The 22,505-nt window shown below is 46.6% G+C and overlaps 1 protein-coding gene across 2 annotated transcripts in view; it reads left to right on the top strand.

The window, feature by feature from the left end:
- The window catches only part of LOC146831464 (phospholipase ABHD3-like), a 455,115-nt gene that overhangs the window by 258,925 nt on the left and 173,685 nt on the right, over positions 1-22,505 (top strand). For both annotated transcript variants that reach the window (XM_085605780.1, XM_085605779.1), the window contains exon 5: positions 2,256-2,368. In XM_085605780.1, the coding sequence (XP_085461906.1) occupies positions 2,256-2,368 (113 nt within the window). The remainder of the gene's footprint in view (positions 1-2,255; positions 2,369-22,505) is intronic.

Raw genomic sequence — 22,505 nt, 5'->3', positions numbered from 1 at the left:
CAGGTTGGCAGACTTCTTCCTCAGCGTCGGCTGATAACGAGGATTGTGTCTGTTCCCTGCAACTTTTGAACTGGGCAATTGCAGAGTCATTGTCTGCGGTGATAAAATTCATTCTGGATTTGCCATTCATTGAACTCATGGAAGAAATTGTGGAAACCTTCAGCACACCTTAATATGGCTATGTTTTTTAAAATGTCATGTTATGTTTTTTTTATTATCATTATGATTTTTGTTTTTTATAACATGCTTAATAGCGAAGAATTTAATGTGCTTAGCTTTTGCTTTTTCAGTTTTTTTTACTAGGTTAGTCGCTATGTTACTTTCCCGACCAAGTGAATCTCCTGTTGTGTGAGGAGGAGTGAGTCCGGGCCTGCTCTGATGGACGTAATAGGCTGTTGGGTTTGGTCTTGTCTTACCAGACTGGCCAGTAGAGCAGTTGGCTTATCCGCCTCTGAGCTCTACTCTCCATATATGCCTTAAGATTAGTGCAGCTCTGCAGTGAGATCTGAAGTACCAATGAGCACAGCTTCAAGGGATCGGTCTGATTATGTCCAGAATTCAGAAGAGACTGCAAAAGAACCGCAGTGTTGGCTTCTATTCAACCTCCCTTTGATAGATGGCAGGAATGCTTTCAATGTCAAATGGATGGCCCATAGCTCCAACTTGTCAAGTGGAGCTGGGCCTCTGCCAGAGACCAGATGTCTCTGATCTCCACCTTTCTGAGATGGCCTCCCCAGCCCAGGAGCAATGCATCCATCTTCACTGTTAGCTCTGGGTGGGGTAAGGAGAGGAGTCTGCCGCTGACCCAATTGCTTTCCATCAGCCACCACTGTGGTTCTTTTGCAGTCTCTTCTGAAAATCTGAACATATTCGGACAGATCCCATGATGCTGTGCGCACTCTGACTTTAGATCCCACTGCAGAGCATGCAAATGCCATCTGACATGCTTGGCCAGCTAGATGCAGGAGGCCAGCAATCCCAGTAGCCTAAGAACTATCCTTACTCAGATCCAGGACAAAGGCTGAAACATCATGATCATAGCTCAAATGTTCTGGATTCTCCGCTCTGGGGGGAAGGCGCAAAACTGCACTGGGTCCAGAATAGCTCCAAAGAAAGGGAACGTCTGCGAAAGAGTCATGTGTGACGTCCGCACATTGATAGTGAGCACCAACAATGTTAGGAGGTTAGCCGTAGTACGGGGGTGGGTGAAGACTGCCTGGGGCAAACTCGACTTCAGCTGCTAGTCTTCGAGGTAGGGGAAGATTGGTAGCCCCATTGTCCGGAGGTGCCCAGCAACCATTGACCTCACACTCTTTAACACCTAAGAGGCGCTGGTAAGTTCAAAGGGAAGTACTGCGAACTTAAAGTCCTCTTGCCCCACCGTGAATCACAGACAGCGTCTGCAGATAGATAGATAAATCACCACAAAGAGAGTTACCAAAGCCAGAAAACGTATTCTTTCAATTGCAAAACCACTTTGGTAATTCAAAAAAAGTTTGTTTAACACTTGTAAAATAATTTGTTCAAGGATTTTCATTTGAGCAGATCTACGGCCAAGGGTGTGAAGTGGGCATGTACTAGGGTACCGAGAGCTGGCCTTCACTGTGAGTTTGTCCTCACCAACTCCTTCCATCTGGAAAAGATCGGAAATTTCCTGAAGACAAGGGCTGGAATAAATTCCTTTCTCTGTTGGAGGGGACCACCCTAAAAGTTTAGAAGCTGAAAGTGCTTTTCCACAGAAAAAAGAATTTTCCCCATGGAGAAATAAAAATAAAAAGACAGTTGGTTCATTAACCGTACTCTAGTACATTGCTGTTAATGTATTGTAATTTTTGTGTAAATTTTGTGCAAAGCTTGTTTCTAATGACATGACTAACACTGTGGTGATTTGATGATTGTTGTTATATATAGATAATCACTGAAAAAAGAAAAGGTTACAGGAATGTTATAGTTAGGCTAAGGTTTCACTTGTATAAAACCAGTGAAATACAGAAGTTATAGTTAGCTGATCTATAACTATAGAGCTATAACCCGTGCCCATGCAATTCACTGCTTATGACCTCACAACTTACATCACTCATGACTTGGTCAGTGACAGAGAGATCCAGAGAGAGAAAGAGAGAGATAGATATATATAACGTTTTTTAGATGCTCCGATATATTCCTGAGGTCGAATATTCCTGTAAAATGACACTAAGGTTGCCTTGAAGTTTGCACAGTAATATGCTATTTTGCTTGCTTTTGCCTATTTGCAGACACCAAGAACATACTCTGCTAACAACACAGAAGATTTGGAAGCTGCTATTCATCACATACAAAGCGTGCACTCCTCGGCTCCTCTTATGGCAGCAGGTGTTTCCATGGGAGGGTAAGACTTCAAAAAATCAAATAACGTTTTACCCACTTCTTTGTAAAGATATGCTGAATGGTTTTGAGTGTTATCCTACCGAGCTGGCTTGGCTACCGTGCCTTTGACAGTGAGAAAGTATAGAAGTAAACCAGAAATGACTCAAATCGCCTAGCCCAACCTATGGGGTCTAGATTAAATGCAAAGGAAGGCTGTGTTTGGCTACCACCTTGATCTGATTATGCACATGTATGCTTAACAATACTGCAAACTCAAGTGTATCCTGTATTCCTGAAGCTTGCTCAGTGATTAGTCTCCCTTGCTGTTGTCTCGCTTGTAGCTCTGTATTTGGAAGCCTATTAAGTTGTTGTCTCTCTAACATCATGAAAACAGGTATACATGGTAGTGCATTACGACTGTTACCAGTATAGTTGCCATACAGCTCTCTGACGCCGTGTGATGTGCCTTGCACTTATGAAATTTCTAAAATACAGGTAAAAAAACTTAAATATTGGAAATGTTGTATTTAGCCAACAGTGAGGTCACAAGATGAAAATCTAAGTGAAATATTTAGCCTTCCGCCAATAACTGCATACAGATCACCATCTAACTCATCAACCTCGTCTCTGACTTACTCAACCAGCCTGCGTCCTCTATACGCCCATATTTCTGTCTCCCTTCCTATTTAACCTCATCTCATTCTCTGCCTTATTTCTCACTTGCAATGCATTACGCCATACTCTACCCCTTACCCTGTCTTTTCACGTATCGTCGTCCTTCTTCTACATCACTACTCTCCTATTGTCGTAAATAAAGTATTACGCACTCATAATTTCTTTATCAATATGATCATGCATAAAGCAAGAGGCTGAGTCTGTGGTATCAGGTTCAAAAGGGCTTTATTCCAATAACTCGAGTTATAGGGAGAATAGTTCCATCACCACAAGGGATCAGGAAGGGATCAGAATTCTCAAAATATTCTCAGAATATTCTCAAACTTTATTCACAGAGTACAGTATATATACATGTTAATAATATACGTAAGCAGGAGTGCTTCAGGCGGAGCAAGAGAGAATGAGATAAGAGCATGTGGGTGTGTAGGTAGGCGTGAAGGTGGGCGTCCATGTGGGCGTCCACTTGATGATAATAGGTGAATGTCATAGGTGGGTGGATGCCTGGAGGGGGTTGCGTGATCAGCTGGAATTTTACTGGAACTTTGCCTTACTTGTGCTCAACTCGAGCATGACGTGTAACTGACGTGGGGAAGGGTTGCTGTGCAACCGGGGAGTCTGGAAGCTAGGCCTTCAGTGTCAGGACGACCAGCACATCTTGTATTATCTGATATCTAAAGTCTGGAGCAGGGACTGATTTGTGACATAGGTTGCCCATCACCAAGAGCCAATGTGGCATCTATTTCTTCATTTACTGCGTAGGCCTTACATGGGGGCTATGGGCTTTTCACTGACGTGAGCTTTTGTAATCACATCAAAAGAGACAGAAAGGCTAGGCTTTCTCCTTTGCAGACGGGTCGTGTTTATTCCTCCTTCTCCAGGCAGGAATGTGGTTTCAGTTGGAGTAAGCAGATAACCGTGCTCAATACTGTCTCGGCACCTCGGACAGGGCCCCTTTGGCTGAGGCCCAAGTGTGCAAGGCCAAGGATACGCAGCTGCAGCTCTCCGAGCATCTGAGGCCTGAAACCTCTTTTCGGCTCTGGCTGAGCCATAAACATGAGTTTTCAGGAAAATGCAGGAAAACATGATGCAAAACGTGTAGGCCTCAGTGCAGATTTGTCGTTTCTCTCATGGGAGACTGGATGATGGCAGGCCACGTTATAGCATAAGCATCATGATAGACAGGCCATGGAGGGGAAATGCATGGCATACATGCATGTGTACATAAAGCGTTGGGGGGGCACAAGGGGACACATAGGTCTCATAATTTTTATTTCCTCACTATGACCCCACTTGCATTCTTCCCCACTCCTCCCCTTGCAATCTTTAACCCTTGGCAGTGTCTCTGGTTTCAAATGTGGCCTGCAAGCTGCTCAGCATGAGAATCTAGATTTGCTGGAGTCTATGGTTGCAGGTCACTTTGGGGTGTTATCTTCTGCATCCGAGGAGCTGAGTGCCGGGCTTGAATCCATTAAATGTCTGATCTTGACAATAGCCTCTGCGGTCTGCACCACTGGTTAATAGGTGCAGGGCTGAAGTGCTTGTAATGCTTGCAATGCTTGTAATGTATAATAGCAACTGAGCACATGGTTCGTGTAGTATGAGAGCGTAAACCGAGATGACTGAGATCAAGATCTCTAATCAAGCGAGGTGTATTGTAACAGTCGAAGCTGCCTATGGGTAGGGTTCAAACCCAGACAGTGTGTGTGGCAGCTTTGCCTGGTTGCAGATTTAAGTTTATGAAATGTGGGATCATGAGCAGTAGTGGCCAGGCATAGGCTTGTGTCTATGCAGCGTGTGATCTCTTTGGAAGAGGTAGCAAAGGGCCCATGCATTGAGTGATCTTAGACAACCGAGCCTTATTACTTGGTTTGAGCCTGTGCAATATCGAATTAGGGCCAATGGTTTTTTTTTAACAGTGGGATTTGCAAACTCCTAAACCATCCAGAAAAATAGCCAAATTTACCATTGTTCTCAGTAAAATCCATACTGGCAGTTTTTTTTCTGTTGAAATTTACTTACCTATTAATCAAAAAAAGAGGGAGTAGGAGGATTGGGCTAGGTTCACCCTCCTATATGTTCAGAGTACAGCAAAATTAATCCATAAATAACGGATCATGAGAACCTAGCCATGGCGAAAGTGTGGGTTCAACAATTTGGTGTGAACCTCAACTGTCAATCGAAAAGAAAAGTTTATTTTCTTGAGTCCCCTCACTCACCCAGAGTTGCCCCTAGGTGACATGCTTCATCATTGGGGCCATCCCAAGCATCTATTGGTTGGGGCGTGCTGCGACTTGCAAAGTTACGTAGGAGCACTTGTTTTTGTGAATATATGTGTAGTGCAGTGTAGGGGGAGTGGTGTTTGTGCTAATTACAAATATACCTAACTAGTGAGCTAATGCCTTATTCCTGCTCCTAGTTGGTAAGATTAAAAAGGAGGTTAATAAAAGGGAAAAATAACAGTTATGTAATTATAGTCCCTAGTATTGTGTCAACATGTTTCGAGGCGTCCCCTAAACCTCTTCTTCAGGACAGCATGGAGGCCAGCCCCATGTGTACCACTCCGTGCAAGACCTAAATGAAGGTGAAACTAAAATATTATTTAAATTACACACCTATTGTGTGCGCGATGATACCATACATACCGTTAAAGCTGAACATGTAGTATTTATTTAGTAGCAGTATTATGCCCCATGCTCTGTCTGAGTGGAGGGGCCTGTAGAACCTGTGCTCGGCTGCCCTCCGTCTGTGTGACCTATTTGTCCCGGGCTCGACCACATCTACAGTTAACAGTTGAGGTTCACACCAAATTGTTGAACCCACACTTTCGCGTTGGCTAGGTTCTCATGATCCGTTATTTATGGATTAATTTTGCTGAAATTTGCTTACCGCCAATAGGACTCAGTAAAAGACGAGATTGCTGCCTGTGGTCCTAACACAAATGAAGCATGATTGACCTGTGTTTTTGACATAGTAGGTCCACAACTTTATTTCCCCTTCAAAAATATCCAGTGTATTGCTATGCCATAGCAAATCAGCTTACTGTTGGTTTTAAACTATCTTTTCCGTGAAAAGGTCAGTGTCAGGACCATCTATTTAACTTTCTAGTCAAGGTGCCTTCTCTCATAGCTGGGCCACGAATTGTGGCCGACACCATCCGACATAAATGTGCTGGACAGCAACCCCCAACAAGTAATTCTCAAGACAACGAGTACCCGACAGGGAGAAATGTCATGGATCAAAAAAACAGGTCCCCATAATCAGCAATTTGGTGAACACAACCTGCACCCTGAATGAACTCTAGAATATCTAAGGCAGGAAACTTCTGGACGGGCACAGGAAATTACATGGACCAGGGACAAAGGGATAAGGCTTACAACAACAGCTGGAAAGCAACTTCTTACCACCAAGATAGGGGAAATCAAAATTAAACAAAGTGACTACATATCACCCAAGCACTAGAGCCTCCATGAGAGGCTCAGCCTCTTCTTACCTTTAACCCTAGGTCAGAAATTCTTTGACCCACTGCAGTAACACCTCTTGGTCTCACATGCATAGTGAAGTAGTGGTGCACCCCAGCACCTTCATGTGGTCCCTGAGTACTGAATTTGCGTCAAGAGATGAACAGCTGTCAGAAGTTAGGAAGATTAACTCATGACTAGATATTTCACTGAAAAACGGCCACAAAGGCAGCCCCGCTACATCCACACTGGCTAGATTGGAAAATCGCAGGACCCACACTCTTGCAGAACACATCTATGAGGATAACTCACACCCTCCCAAACATAAATTGTGGATGCGTAGGACATCTCCCAGAGTAGATCCCCCATTGGTTGAATCCCAGTCGCAGACCAGAGTCTTCTCAAACGCCAAGAGGCCTTGCAACTGGCTAACACTGCGCCACATACCCAGTAACATAACATTTTGTTAGAGAACAGATGCAGACCTCAAAGATAGGCTTATTTAACGTATTTTGAGCATGTGAGCTTAGAAGGCATCTAGCAAACCACACCCTTTTGCTCTGTTTCTATATTTCGTTTCAAAGGGCTAGTTATTTATTTATTCATTAACCAGAAAACTGCACATTTGATCTTCAAAGAGGAGGTTATGCTCCTTGAACTTGATTTATCAGAGGCCAGAGCGTGTCCAGCTCAAAAGGTCGTCCAAAGTTCTGTCTACCAAGGATGTTGATAAGCCTATTTTCCTGATAGCCTCTGTTGAGTGGGGATTTTCTGCCGGTCTTGCATACAGATTACACGTACACCTTAAATGAAGCATCTCATTGGTTCAGTAGAGGATATTTATATACTTGGATATAGTAATAGACAAAACGCCTTCTCTTTTAGAACTCCCAATTGTTTTTTCCCTCGTCCCATGACTTTCTTACACCATCCTTCAGTCCACCTATCTTTCTTCCCGCTCTCTCTCTTTCCTTAAAACTATCCGACCATCTCCAGCTCATCTTCTCTCTGCCCCAAGATAGATTAGAAATGTTAATGAGAGCCATTAAATTAAAGTAAAAGGTAAAGTGATGCATATTTTTTGGATGGTATGAAGTTGAGGAATGGTTAAACCTGTCAGACGAGTGTCTCCTTCCACTTGCCATCTAGACTACACAGATGGATGTAGCACTTCGATCTTGCTCCAACCCCTCCTCAGACGTAAAGCGAGGAGGCAGAGCACCCACCTCATTTAGAGAATGAGCCTCTAAATACAGAGCTTTTAATAGACCAAGTCAGCCATCCACCAGTCATGCCTTCAGGTTCACCTGGCGAATCTAATTCATGCCTCGGTATGACATGCCTGAACCCAGCAGAACCCTGGTGATTTACCTTCCCACCCAGTTCTGAACATGTCATCTTATGGTAGGGAATTCCTAGTGATTGTCAGTATGGAGAACGTTCACTGGAGGGAGCTGTAGCTTTCCTACCTCTTTCACCACCATCTCCAAGACCCAAGCGGTGAAGCACGAGTCTGATCTGAGGGGTCAGTCTTGAACACTCTGGGTTGCAAGTGTCCTGGTTGAGTGACAAGGGCTCAAAGCTCTCGAGAATCTTGGTGACGTCACATTTTAAGGTTGAGGTGAACTCAAACAGTAAGTATGGTCTTAAGTGTTCACACATATTTCGTTTTGTGGCAGTAGGGTGAGATGGTGTTATACCCAACAGGGCCTGATTAATATATTGGTGGTATGGATACTCAATTACAATAGCTACGGAGTATGCATCCCACCAATATGAAGGTCCACCCGCCTCATTTAAATGCGTGTGGACCTTCAGTTTGGCCACAGCAGAGACTACTCGGTCTACCCCATGACCAAACTTCTATGACGGCCCTGGGGAGTAAGGGCTGATGGAGAAATAGCTACATGTCAGCCCTCCCAATTTGTTTCTTACCGTCAAGTAAGACCTGGCAGTAAGGAACAGTAACATTTTTATAATGCTCTCCCTGGAATGGTAAAAGACTGCACAGAGCTGCCTGCACTGACCAGCCACTTGATCTTCCACTCACCTGCTTCTTCCGCCGCTCCTGGGGCCCCGACGCTGTGTGTCTCCTCTGTGGCCGCTCCATTCCACCGCGCGGTCTGCAGGGGGAGACTACAGCTCCCAGGCTGCTCAGCGGCTGACACGCCCCATTCTCGCGCCCGGAGGCGGAGAAATGAGAGAGGCTCCCTCCGCGTCGCGGGACGCGCGCGGGCGGCGCCGGGCTAAGCCCGGGCAAAGGGCGGGCTGTCTGAGGCCGTCAGGGGCCGGAGAAGGCCGGGCCGAGCCACCCCCCTAACACGAAGCTACTGACGATTATCAACCGACTAAGAGCTAAGGTACTGTGTCCCGTCAAAAGGATTTTTATGTACCTCCGTGGGGGCCCGTGACAATGCCATTTATCCACGAGCAGGTTTCCTGTAAACTTTTTGTGTGTTGCCATTCAGTTTGTGTCCATCCCCCTCGGTGTTGGGCTCTCATCATGGGTAAAAGGAAAGCTGCAGAGGGAGGACCGATGGGCAGTAGCAAAAAGGGCAAAAAACCTAAGAAAAGTACTCATGCTGCCATGAATTGCGTTTTGACCAGAATAGAGGAGATTGTCAATGACTGTGAGGATTCGCTGGCTGGCGGGCAGGCGGGGGGTCAGACAGTTAAAACCGTCCCAAATCTCAACAATACAATTCCATCTATGTTTCATAACCAGCGTCTGACTAAACAACAAAGTATTATCCCCGCCCCTATTATAACAATCCCTGATCCTCAAGTCATTCCTGTACAGTCTACGGGCACTATGAATGTCACAGAAGCGGACTCAGCTACCCCCGATTGTGCCTCTCAACCTATCTTATGTTCTAATAGGTTCACCCCCCTCGATCCTGATCTATCTCACCCCACTAGTTCTGCTGCAAAGCCTATTGTGGATCTTGTGACCCCTATCAGGTCCGATGTCGATACCTTGGCGGCGCTTCATGATAGAATTAAGAGATTAGAGGAGTTGGTGGCGGATCTCAACAAGAGGGTGGAGAGCCTTGCTGCAAGCCAAGTTTCTTCCCCGACTCCCCCCGTTCTTCTACCATCTTCTGGGGTCGCCCCTTCTAGGAAGAAGTCTGCTCCACCCAAGCTAATCCCCCCGAAAACCAATGTTGATCTTGTATATGGGGGGCTTACAACGAGGATAATAATATCAGAACAAATGGCCTTACTAAGTCATATGTAGATATGACAAGATGCTCTGAGCTAGTAATTGCACCAAATGTAAATTCTCCCACTAGGCGCCCCTCTAGTTCTCTCCTACCTCTTAGACGGGGTAATAATAATCTATCACTCCATACTCCAGTTTACTCGCCTATCTCCCATTCTGTGCAGGCTAAGTCCTCTGTTTTCATGACCTACGTACCGAAATTGCCATCACGGTGCGCTTCTGAAAACAGTGTATCATTACATAACAAAGCTATACACTGGCTGAGACATGTCAGAGGATGTAGATCGATTATTAGAGAGGACATTACAAGGGTAAGAAGGTTATCACGGGTGGACGCTATCACTGACTGTGTAGAGATTGTATTTGGGGATCCTGCCTTAGCAGAAAACTTACTATTGCTCGAGTATAGGTCATCACCTCCCGCTCATTCTTCAATTCAGATTCGCAGGTTTCCCGCTTGGACCCACCTGAGGGAGGGAGAGGACTCTGGTTTGAGAAAAGTGGACTGACTATCCAATTTTCACACAAGACTCCCCTCACACTCACCTACATTTCATTCTGACGAGGGGTCAGTTCTGAACACCACTCCTGCTCCCAACTTGTCTTTAAATGGTTTGGGTAAAACTGTTAATATTATGGCAGCTGACGAGGGGTGTCAAGATAGCATGGCGGTGGGGATTTCCTCAATGCCCATTCCCTCGGGAGTCATTAAGTTTTTATCATGGAACGTTGCGGGGCTAAGGAGGAATCTCATAGATCCTGTCTGGAGTGATTTCATCGATAAGTTTGATGTCATCCTCTTTCAGGAAACCTGGAGCCTGGTCCCCCTGCATAGATCGGGGTTCATTACCCTTTCTGTCCCCGCAATCAGGTCCACACGAGGACGACCCTCGGGGGGCCTTTTAATCTGGGTCAATATCAGCTTGAACTGGGCAGTCAAGAGTCATGCAACTACATCTTATGACCTCTTGCACATATCTATCAATGGAGCTGACCATCAACCCCCCCTCGAAATATTTAACATCTATGCTAGAGGGACCCCCGGTGCACAAGTAAGCCCCACTGTATCAGCTCTCGAGTCTGAACTCACAGCAATTACCACTAAGGCGGATGTCATCGTTGCCGGGGATCTCAATTGTACTTTTGAGCCCCTGAGCAGCGATGACATCCTGGGCATTGGAGATGTTGATTCTAAGCAGGGTATACCCCAACTCACTCTTCCGCCAATAAAGAAATGGTCCAAGAGAGCTGTGCAACTTAACGCTTTAACTCTGGAGTTTAACCTGAGGGCTACAAACGGACGAACCCGCTCAGATGGCCTGGGAGCCCCTACTTTCACGAGAACTGGTGGCCCCTCGCGCATTGATTACATCTTGTTGGGCACCGAGCTCTGGCCGGATCTTATCGACATGGAAGTTGTCTATTGGTGCGAGAGCGACCACTGCCCGCTGTCCATGCGACTCAGGCGCGAGTCGGTCACCACTTCCATTGAGCCCTCAAATAAACAGAGGCCTGGGGCAAGAGAGGTTGCCCCGACTAACTGTAATAGGCGCCTCAAGTGGCCAAGGGTAGTAAAGCGAGAGATGGACCTGCACAAAATTAAAAGGCTAGTAGAAGAAGGCATTGTAGCTTTGGACACGCCCACGGGCTGTCTCTCACAGGCTCTCTCTCCCAAAGACTTCTTAGAAGTTTATCAACAGACTGTGGCAAGGGTGGGGAACTTTTTTGAGTTGCAGGAAAAGGGAGATCAAAAGCGCCCCCCCCCCCCCCCAAAATCAGAAAACCCTTGGTTTTCACAGGACTGCAGGGAAAAGAGACAGATTCTATCTCGAGCCATAAAATCTAAGGAACAGCCATCCATTGTCAATGCCCGGAAAACTTACTACAAAGCCATTAGGAAGGCGAAGCGACTGTGGGATGAAACTCATTGGCAGGAAAGGCCGCAGCCCTACTGAAAGACTCAACCTCCTTCTGGAGTCTTATCAACATCAGCGCTAGGGGAGGGGCCGATCCAATCCCGAATCACATTACGGGGAGTCAATGGCATCTACACTTCTCTGATCTTTACTCACTTGGGGAAAGAGTGGTTCCAGAGGAGCAGACGCCGGTAATAGAGTATTCAGTACCCTTGGAGATAGAGGCCCAGTTTGGGCTAACAGATGTCCTCTCTGCAATCAATATGATCGCTCCGGGAAAGGCAGCTGGACCCGACGGTCTCCCTGGCGACCTTTTGCTCCATGAAAAAGACCTTTGGGCAGAATTCATTCTTCGGACTTTAAATCACCTAGCTTTAGGATATCCAGTCCCGGATTCATGGAAGGGGGCGGAGGTGGTGGCTATTTACAAGAAAGGGGACAGGGAGGACCCCGCCAACTACAGACCGATTAGTTTAATCGATGTAATACAAAAAGTGGTTGGCAGAGTCCTCCTGACTAGGATCAAGGCCTGGATAGATGAGGAGGGCATTTTGAGTCACTTTCAAGCAGGATTTAGGGAAGGAGTTGGTACTATTGACCAGGTTTTCAGATTCTGTACTATACACTGGAAATCTGTTATTATTGAAAAAGGCAGCCTGTATTTGGCATTCATTGATTTAAAAACAGCCTTCGTCCTGGTCCCACGATTACAGCTGTGGCAGGTGCTGTGCGATCTGGGCATCCCTCCCCTAATCCTAGACCTCCTTACACGCCTTCATGAAGGCAATTTTGCCAAAGTCAGGTGGGGACACCAGGGTCAGCTCACAGAGAGGATAGCTGTCGAGAAGGGGGTGCGCCAGGGTTGTGTCCTAGCCCCCCCGACCCTGTTCTCTCTTTTTATAAATGGGGTGGCAGACCATTTGAGTGATGACATGGCCGACGCCCCAACCCTGTGCGGGGAAAAAACACCTACCCTGCTTTTTGCTGACGACACTCTGTTGATATCAAAAAGCCCTATGGGCTTACAAAGATTGTTGTCCCGTTTCTCCCAGTTTTGCGACATCAGGGGCTTGAAAATAAATACAACAAAAACCAAGCTGATGACGCTATCACCCACAAAAAACTTTAGGAATAACATCAAGCTAAATGACACCACACTGGAGCTAGTGGAGGCTTTTGATTATCTTGGAGTGAGGGTCAACAATAAGCTCAAATGGGCCCCCCATCTGTTGAAAATGCTCCTTGTCCACAAACGGGTCTCAGGGGCAATAGCGAAACATCAGAGGCTCTCATATAGTAGGCCAATAGCTGCGGCAGTCAAGGTCTACGAGGGGAAGGCCATGTCAGCGGCCCTCTACGGGGCGGAACTGTGGGGATTCGAAAATCTAACAGAGCTGCTTAAATCGGAGAATAAGTTCTTTAGAGACTTAGTCTCGCTTCCTCTGTCTACCCCGCTAGTCCCACTTCGCAGTGATCTCGGTAGACATAACATCAGCAACGTGGCTAGGCTGCGCCCTATATTATATTGGACAAGGCTCAGAAGGTCCCACGAACTTCATCATCACGCTTCTGCTCTGGACGAGTTATTAAAACTTTGAGCAGAGCACAAGATCCCCTGGGTATCGAATCTGAAAAAACAGTTGCAGAAGATAGGCCTGGAAGAGGCTTGGGAGAGCCAGCTCCCTCCACCCAAATCAACGATAAAAAAGATCTATTGGGAATGGGTCACGATTGACACTCTAAGAAATCAGAGGGGTGTTCTAACTGTCAATATTTTGGATGTGAAACCTGCTCCCAGTATGGAATCCTTTATGGACCTGATTGAATCTCCTGGAGATAGGTCACTATATCTAAAACTGAGATATGGTACCGTTTCACTTCACGCGTTCCAATCTAGCTGGAGTAAGGCAATCGTGAGCCCAAAAGGCTGCCCAGGCTGTGCCTCGCCCATAGAGTCCATCGGCCATTTTATGTTCGCCTGCCAGGCGTACAGGCAACCAAGATTAAGATGGCTGAAACCGGTCTGTAATAATCTGGGCACTAGGTCTTCCAGGGTGGCGTTGCGCATCCTGACCTACGAAACATCAGTCCCTAGTGTTATCTGTGGGACTGCCAAATATCTGGGCTGGGCCTGGAGGATAAGACACAAGCTCCTTAAGGCGTACCAATCATAAGCTAACCATCCCTGTCCCGGACTCTGTATGAATATTACTGTTCATTATATCAACTAACGGGGGGGGGTGAAAATGCTGTATGTATATATATATTGCTCTTTTACTCTTTTTAACTGTATAAAGATTGAAGCCATTGTTGTAGTGGGTTTTAAACTGTTTTATATGTATTGTATTATACTTTTATGATATTTTTTTTTTATATCGAATAAAGTAACTACAACAGCAACAGTAAAAGACTTCCATTGTGAGAGAGAGAGAGGAGAGGAGCATTATATTTTTATTTTCAAAAAGAAAATCCAGTTTCTGGATTTTTTTTGGGTAAAAGAAAAAAAGATTACTCTGTTCTACAAAGATGCGTCCTGCTGCTGCAGCACTGTCAGGAACAGCCATCACAGCAGTTCCTGGCACTGTTTTTACAAATGACGCCAGCTTGGAGGTCATTTATAAATTAGGTGGGCGACCTCTCCACCATGGGAGCAGAGTAGATTAGTCCATCCCTATGGTGGGCCTCCTGCTGTGAATTAAACCGGGCCCTTAAGTTTAATTTGAAAGTAGGCAGTGCTTCTTATCGGAAGGAATTGTTGCAAAGTAAAAAAGACTACTGCCTATGCAAGAAGTGCCAGCGCACGGAAGATGCCATGCCATTCCTGAGATGACTTGTAGACATTGGCGGTCCAGGTAGGCTTCTCTGGGTCAGCGAGCTCTGACCTTTTTTAGCCTGTAGCAGAACTATGACAGGGCGTGCGACTGGGCAGCCAATGTAGTTTCAGGACATGTGATTGGGCAACAAATGTGGTTTCCATCTAGTGCCTCCCAGTGGTCTTTCCTTTGTGTTTGTTTCCTGCGTCCCACGAGAAGTGCCACGTCCTTCACAACCTGTTCCTTCCCAGTAGTCTGCTTCAAGATGCCTGAAGGTGGACTGAATTTGAGGTTTCTGTGGTTATATTTCTCATTAATAACTGGGTTTGTTATCACTCAGTACCGTGCAATTATGAGCCAATACCCCAAGAAAATGGAATAACTGTGCAAACCCGCTTTTACTGGGCAACGTTCTGCTCAGTTATTCCTGTTTCGGGAGGGATTAGCACTCAGATTTACCACCTGACCTGCTCTGAGCAGGTATTAAATGTGAGCTCGGGGCAAGTACTGGACAGAGGGGAGGTTAGGGGGCTGGAAGGGTAGGGGATGGAAGGGAAGGTTGGAAAGATGTGTAATAGGCGGTACCGTTCCATCTGACTCTTAATGAGGAGCAAAGTGTTTTAAGTCCTCATAAACGTACAGAGAGACTAACAAAAACATCTGGGATTCAGATTGAAAGTCGTGCTTCATTAAAAAAAAATGCATATGTGCAGGGGCCCAGAGTTCTTTTCAGGAGACCACCTCTGGCACTGCTGAATGCTGGAGTTTCCAAATACCAAGGTTACCTAGTGTTTTTAATTAAACTTCATGTCACTTTCACCCCCTCCCCCACAATGTCAGCCTCTTCATCTTTCTCGTGCAAGTACTATTTCATCTGTACTTTCTCCTATTGTTGTTTTCCTATCTTTCACTCCCTCCTACTTTCTCTTTAATCCTCTCTTTTGCTCTGGGTCAAAGCATGATGCTGACCAATAAACCCCAGTCCCAATAAATGAGTGCCAGCACGAATTAAACACTGTTTGCCTACCTGCCACTGGGGGAACTCGCCCTTGCCAGAGGCCCACTGTGCCCGGGCCATTTCGCCGCCGTGAGGGAAACTGCATCCTGCACTACATCTCCCGGCGTCCCTATTAACAACGCACGCCGGTGACGCTGCTCGGCAGAGACAGCACCTGATAAAGCCATCCCTCGCGCCCCGCAGCGCGGGACGCGCTTGCTGTGAGCGGGGCATTTCAGCGTTCCAGCGCTTCTGTGTTTGCCTACCTGCCACTGGGGGAACTCGCCCTTGCCAGAGGCCCACTGTGCCCGGGCCATTTCGCCTCCGTGAGGGAAACGGCATCCTGCACTACATCTCCCGGCGTCCCTATTAACAACGCACGCCGGTGACGCTGCTCGGCAGAGACAGCACCTGATAAAGCCATCCCTCGCGCCCCGCAGCGCGGGACGCGCTTGCTGTGAGCGGGGCATTTCAGCGTTCCAGCGTTTCAGCGCGTCTGTGTTTGCCTACCTGCCACTGGGGGAACTCGCCCTTGCCAGAGGCCCACTGTGCCCGGGCCATTTCGCCGCCGTGAGGGAAACGACATCCTGCACTACATCTCCCGGCGTCCCTATTAACAACGCACGCCGGTGACGCTGCTCGGCAGAGACAGCACCTGATAAAGCCATCCCTCGCGCTCCGCAGCGCGGGACGCGCGCGGGCAGCGCCCGGGCGAAGCCCGGGCCAAGGGCGGGCCCGTTTGAGCCCGTTGGAGACCGGGCCGGGCCCCCCCCTTTTCATCTGTAATGTGCCTGGGTTGTCATCTCGAAACTAAGGAAGCATCACTGCTATTGCGGTAAGAGTTCTAATTTCATTGCAGCCTTCACAACCATTGTTGCTGCCCGATTGGTGGAAGGGGCTATACACTAGGCACTGACGAATATATGGTGATGAGCAAAGGCGGCAGTATGGCAGAGACATTGGGGAATTTTATAACCCGTGCCAGTAATGTCCTGGCTTATGAAATAGCCACTACTGAACGCCGCTTATCGCTAGAGCCACTACTAGAGAAACGCTCTTCTTTAGGTAGCATTATGACAGTTTGCTCTCCGGCCAAGAGGCCAACAGAATCACAGGGGGCTCCTCACACAGTGGCACCTTCCGTTGCAGTAGTATCGCACTGGCCTTCTGTGGCATTAAGATCAAACGACACAGGGCTAAACGAGCCATCTGCACATAGGAGTGACCAACTGCCACCAGCCCCAATTTTTATGAACACTGTTACCACTAGGTCAAAATCGGAGCAGTCTGTGAGGAGTAAGGGCTCAAGAACTAACCCCTCGAAGGGCAAGAAGCACGAGGGAGGCCCGACGAGCCATAACAATAACAAGAAACCTAAAAATCTTCCTAATCTGAACACTGGCCATAGTGACTTCTCCGTGCAGGGAAGGTCTCCCTCAACATCGGGATTGGACATTTCACCACCTAGCCTACCTGAGCTTACTTTGAAAGAGACTCATCAATGCTCTAAATGCTTAATTGATGAAGCATTTTGGGAAAAGATGGAGCTACTAATGTCAAGGAGTTTATCACCACTAGCCAATCGATTAGCCTCTGTTGAAGAAAAACTAAGGGTACTTCTTATCACTGCGGATTCGAACCGCAGCGAGACGGCTCCCCATCCCAAGAAGGGTCTCTGCCAACCCTCACCCTCACAACAGGTTCCCTTCCTGGTTGCACGAGAAAAAGAGCTAATTCCACCTTGTATCTTAACAGCTCCCGCTGGGGACCAACCCCAAATCAGTAAGAGAATTGCTGCCCCAACTCTTCCCTCCCAAACCCCCTACGTCCCTATTGAAGCCAGGGTGGACAGGAACTCTCCCTGACTATACATACCAGCGCCCATCCCTGATAGTACCATTAATCAACATGTATGCCCTAAAACAAAACTTCCAAGTCCCGATCTCCCTCCTGAGTGTAGTCCTTATGTAGTGGTTCTAACTGGTGTCCCCGTACTACACGCCGATAAAACTGAAACATACATGGCTTTGAAGAACAAAGTCATGTATTGGCTCCGTGTTAATAGACCTCTCCCACCCCATCTTGATGGGGAAATTATAATGGTCCGCAGAGTGGAGTGGGTGGGCAGGAGTGTGAAAAGTATAAGGGGTGACTGCATTATTATAACCTTTAGGGACAAAGGGGTGACCTCGTTCTTGGGGGATGGAGGATGGGCTAGTCCTGTGGCTGGAATTCAATCTCTTCCCCTCTCCTTTTTTTACCCTATCAAAGCTTACAACCTTGATATAGGTTTTGTGGACCAAATCGGGGCTTTGAGGGAAAAGAGCAGGGGCCCCCCCTGGAACAGGAGTAGCCCCCTATTATGATCCATGCCCCTCTATTCAATGTCACAATAGGTTCAGCATCCTTGATCTTGTCGATTGACTGCAACCCCCGGAAGAGGTTACTAAAAACACCCGATCTTATGGGCAGGCCCACTATCAGGTAGGAAGTCAGGAAAATCTCCTGGGACAGACCAAGGCTTACCCCAATTTTGATTGCCTAAAGGCAGCCTTTACCACAGTACAGTGGCCTTCCCAGCACACAGAACTGCCCCAGGCATGCACACATGACTCTAATAAAATTACGATCAGTACAAATATTGCTTCTACCCAATTAATGACTGACACCTCTTCCCCACCTGGAGAGTCTACAGTGAATGGGGGGGACTTTCTTGGCCAACTTTTACAGCCACACACGGGCACACATATAAGTGTTAACACCCCTCGAAACACAGAGCATGGAGCTGGCTTAAAAATTCTATCCTGGAACCTGGCAGGCATTGCTAACCGGTTGAACTGTCCGGATTGGGCGGAGTTCATAGACGGACACGATATATGCCTTTTCCAGGAAACTTGGGCAACGCAAGCATGCCATCGCCTCGGCTTTGCCACGTACTGGGTATCGGCAGTAAGGGCCACAAGAGGGAGACCCTCAGGTGGATTGTGCTTGTGGGTGAAAGCACACCTGGACTGTGGAATCAGAGTAATTGATACTGGTTCACTGGACATTATGTGTATAGCCCTAACATTTCGGGATTATCCCGAGCTTAATGTAATTAACATCTATTCTCGCCCCGTGAAGAATGGCCAAAAATCTAGCACCCTGTCAAAATTAGACGATTTGCTGTGCATTCTACCTAGTTATGAACATTTGCTTATAGGTGGTGACTTCAATTGTCATTTTGAACCACTGAATGGTGTGCCTAATTTAGTCACCCAAGATGAGGATGAAGTATGGGCAATTCCCCCTAGTAACACATATCCCACGAAGGGATGGACACCTTTGGTTCTGCAACTCACCACACTAACCCTTACTCACTCTTTGAGGGCATGCAATGGGAGGTTCCCAGTGGACAATCCTGGCAAACCTACGTTCCATCGGAATGGCTATAACTCTGTTATCGATTATATATTGATTAAACTGTATATGTGGTCCGGGGTTCTGGACTTCCAGTTGATAAATCGCGCCGAAAGCGACCATAATCCCCTTGCCCTCACCTTGAAAGGTTACCTCAACTCCCCAAGACAATCCAGGAGTATTAATTCTCCTTCCGCTTTGGTTACATCAGGCGGTGGTCGGAGAGTAAGATGGGATAAGCTAGTTCAATCCCAAACTGAGCTTGGTGATATGTACAGGGAGATTCTCCCCCTTCTAGAGCGATCTCTAGTTCCCGTTGCTGTGGAAACCACCCCTCCAGATTTGGGTATCATTGGCTCAACTCACGTAGAGCTATGTGTAACCTTAGAGCGACATTTCCACCGGGGAACAAGGAGGCAATTACGAAAACCCAGAGAGAGATCTTTATGGTTCACTAAATCTTGTAGCGAAGCAAAGTCATCACTCCTAGTAAACCTAAAAGGGGGGAACAAGGATTTGATTAAGGAGGCGAGGGGCCATTATAAGAAAGTGACTACTGATGCAAAAAAGGAATGGGAGCTCAATAGATGGGAGGAAATCTCTTCTACATTAAGAAAAAGGGACTCCAGGGCTTTTTGGAACCTGGTTAAAACCGGGTCCTCAGCCCCCCAAGCTGCAGTCCAACCTAATTTAGGGGAGGATGTATGGCGCCGACATTTCCAAGCCCTCTATGCCAGTAACTTAATTGGCTCAGATCATTATGAATCCCGACCCAGGCAAGCCCCTTTTACGATCATGGGTGATAACGTTTTATGCTCTCTAGGAGAGGTAGAACTGGCCCTGAAAAAAGTCCTCCCCAATAAGGCCCCCGGCCTCGACAGGATCCCGGGTGACCTGTACAAGACTGAACAGGTTGTATGGGTTCCCTACTTACAGAATCTTTTTAATGCTATTTTTTTAGGAATGCCACCGCCCCATACATGGGCTGGGGCTGAGATCATTCCGATACATAAAAAGGGTTCGCCCCTGGATCCGGCTAACTATAGGCCGATCAGCCTAATAGACGTGGCACAGAAGATTTTTGCACGCGTCTTATTGGGGAGGCTCCAAGCATGGATGGAAGAGACTAACATTCTGACTCCACTCCAGGCGGGCTTCAGAGCTAAAATGTCAACAATAGATCAACTTTTTAGATTCCAGATGATCTATTGGAAATCCATTAAATTGGAAGGAGGTAGTCTCTACCTATCCTTTGTTGACCTAAAGTCCGCCTTTGACATGGTCGACCGACAACAGCTTTGGGACCTTCTAAAGGGAATGGGTGTCCCTCCTTACCTATGCCATCTTATGGAAACCCTCCACAAAGACAATTTTGCCAGGGTTAGGTACGGCCAAAATGGTGAACTTACATCCCCCTTCCCCGTTGAAAGAGGAGTGAGGCAGGGCTGTGTCCTTGCTCCGACCCTCTTCTCTCTTTTTTTAAACGGCCTCGTGGAAGAACTGCTAGCCTTAACAGATATTGATGCACCTAGGCTAGCAGGTAGAAAAATACCCGCATTAATGTTTGCAGACGATACTCTGCTCTTGTCCAAGACTGCAATGGGAATGGAAAGAGTATTGGAGGGCTTTGCAACATTTTGCAGAAACAGGAATCTGGTCATCAACGTCAACAAGACCAAATACATGGTTCTGCATGCGGATACCACAAACTGCCCGATCCCAAAGCTCGACGATCTACCGCTGGAACGAGTATCGGTCTTTGATTATTTGGGGCTTACATTAAGTAATAAAATGGATTGGGGAGCTCAGATCCTAAAGGCTAATCTGAAACTGGTCCAAGTCTCTGGGGTAATCCTGAAGATGTACCGGGACAGCCCGATAAAGTTAATTGGCCCGCTTGTAGAGGTTTACAAGGTCCAGGCAAGAGGAGTGGCGACTTATGGCGCTGAACTTTGGGGCCATAGCACAGTCCAGTCCTTAGTAAGGTCAGAAAATCATTTTATGAGACAACTTTTAGCACTACCCAAGAGTACCCCCCTCCAACCGCTCAGAATGGATCTTGGAATCCACCAAATAGCGGACCTGGTTGCTTCCCGCCCGGTCATGTATTGGCGCCGTTTGTGGAGCACACCAGAACTCACCAACTTTAGGGAGGAATTAAAATCTATCATGACACTACCAGGGGCTGGTACCATTTCATGGCTTGCATATATTAAAAAGTTTTTAGGCGCAATTGGTAGGGAGGATCTTTGGCTTAATCCAGAGGAGACCTGTGTTGTCCTACAAAAAAAAGAGTTGGCAAAAGCGATAGAGGAATACAAAATGTTGCAAATGCTACGCCTAGAGCCTAGCACTAACATGACCTCTGTATTCCTCGAAATGAAATTAAGCTATAGCTTTGAGCCTGTATTGGATTTGATCCAACCATTGCTTGCCAAGAAACTTTACATCCAATTTAGGCATGGATCCCTCCCTTTGTTTTCTAGAACGAATAAATGGGAAGGTTCTATAATTCGTTTATGCCCAGGGTGTAGTTTGAATGAAGAAACAGAGGCCCATGTATTATTTTTTTGCAAGGCTTATACTAACCCACGCAAAAAATGGATCATTCAACTAGCCAAAAATCTTGGTGTAAGAAATTATAGAGACCTATATAGGATAATGAAATCTGATACCTCACCCCTATTCGTCACAGTAACTGCAAAATACCGTTTCTCAATGTGGGTAACAAGAAAACACCTAGTACTGTAACGCCTTTTCCATATTTTCCCCAAGCCATGTATCTTTTTACTGTATCTTTGTGCTAAACATCATCTACTTTTTATGTACACACAACGATTTAAATTATTGTTTTATGAGAGGTTTTAAGATTATTGGTTATATATGTTGTTTCTTTTTAAATGTGATGTCTGCACTTTTATGGCAATTTTGCCGAAATAAAGTTTTCTGACTGACTGACAACACTGTTTGGGAAATGGACAGTCATCGCTAGTAGCAGTTCCTCTTTAATTTGTGAGCTTTAAGCAAGCTTTTATTGAGCTTCCCAACACATGTATAGAGTACTTCTCACCGCAGATTCCTCACCATGTGAATATTCCCCAGGTGTCAAACTGGATCCAGAAAACTTCAAAGCAGTACTCCTGCACCAGCGGTAGGTGGCGGCATGCGGCTCCGGGCTAAAGTCCGTCCACTCTGGAAGTGATGAGCGCAGCCGCCAGAAAGCACCACCCATGCCTGCTGGTGTCAGTTCCTATTATTTCCGGATCTGGAGCGTCTCTTTTGTCTTTCTGTAGAGAAGTTGAGAAGAAATGAAGAAACGGTGCCGGAACTTCTGCTATAAGTAAGAGTTTATTTACCATGAACACGAATCAGTCTCCGAGGTGTCCGGACCAGGAATGTCCCAACCGACATCTACACACAGTAAAAACACCTTTCCCCCATGATTCAAATACAAGCACCCCCATGAGGGAATTCCGTTTGCAAACTCAGAGCCGCCGCAAATGAAATAGACACGAGTGACTGATAGTGTCACTCGCGGCTACTTCAAAACATAACGAAGACAACACTCCCCACATTTGCACGAGATACCACACTTTCAGACCACTATTTTATCTAAAAAAGCAAATAGGAAGGGAATACGTCTCTCCCTAAAACAGCAGGGTTTAAATGTTATATGAT

The sequence above is a fragment of the Triturus cristatus genome, chromosome 5_1 (genome assembly GCF_964204655.1).
Source record: "Triturus cristatus chromosome 5_1, aTriCri1.1, whole genome shotgun sequence".
Lineage (NCBI taxonomy): Eukaryota > Metazoa > Chordata > Amphibia > Caudata > Salamandridae > Triturus > Triturus cristatus.
This window is presented reverse-complemented; position numbering and strand designations above follow the sequence as displayed.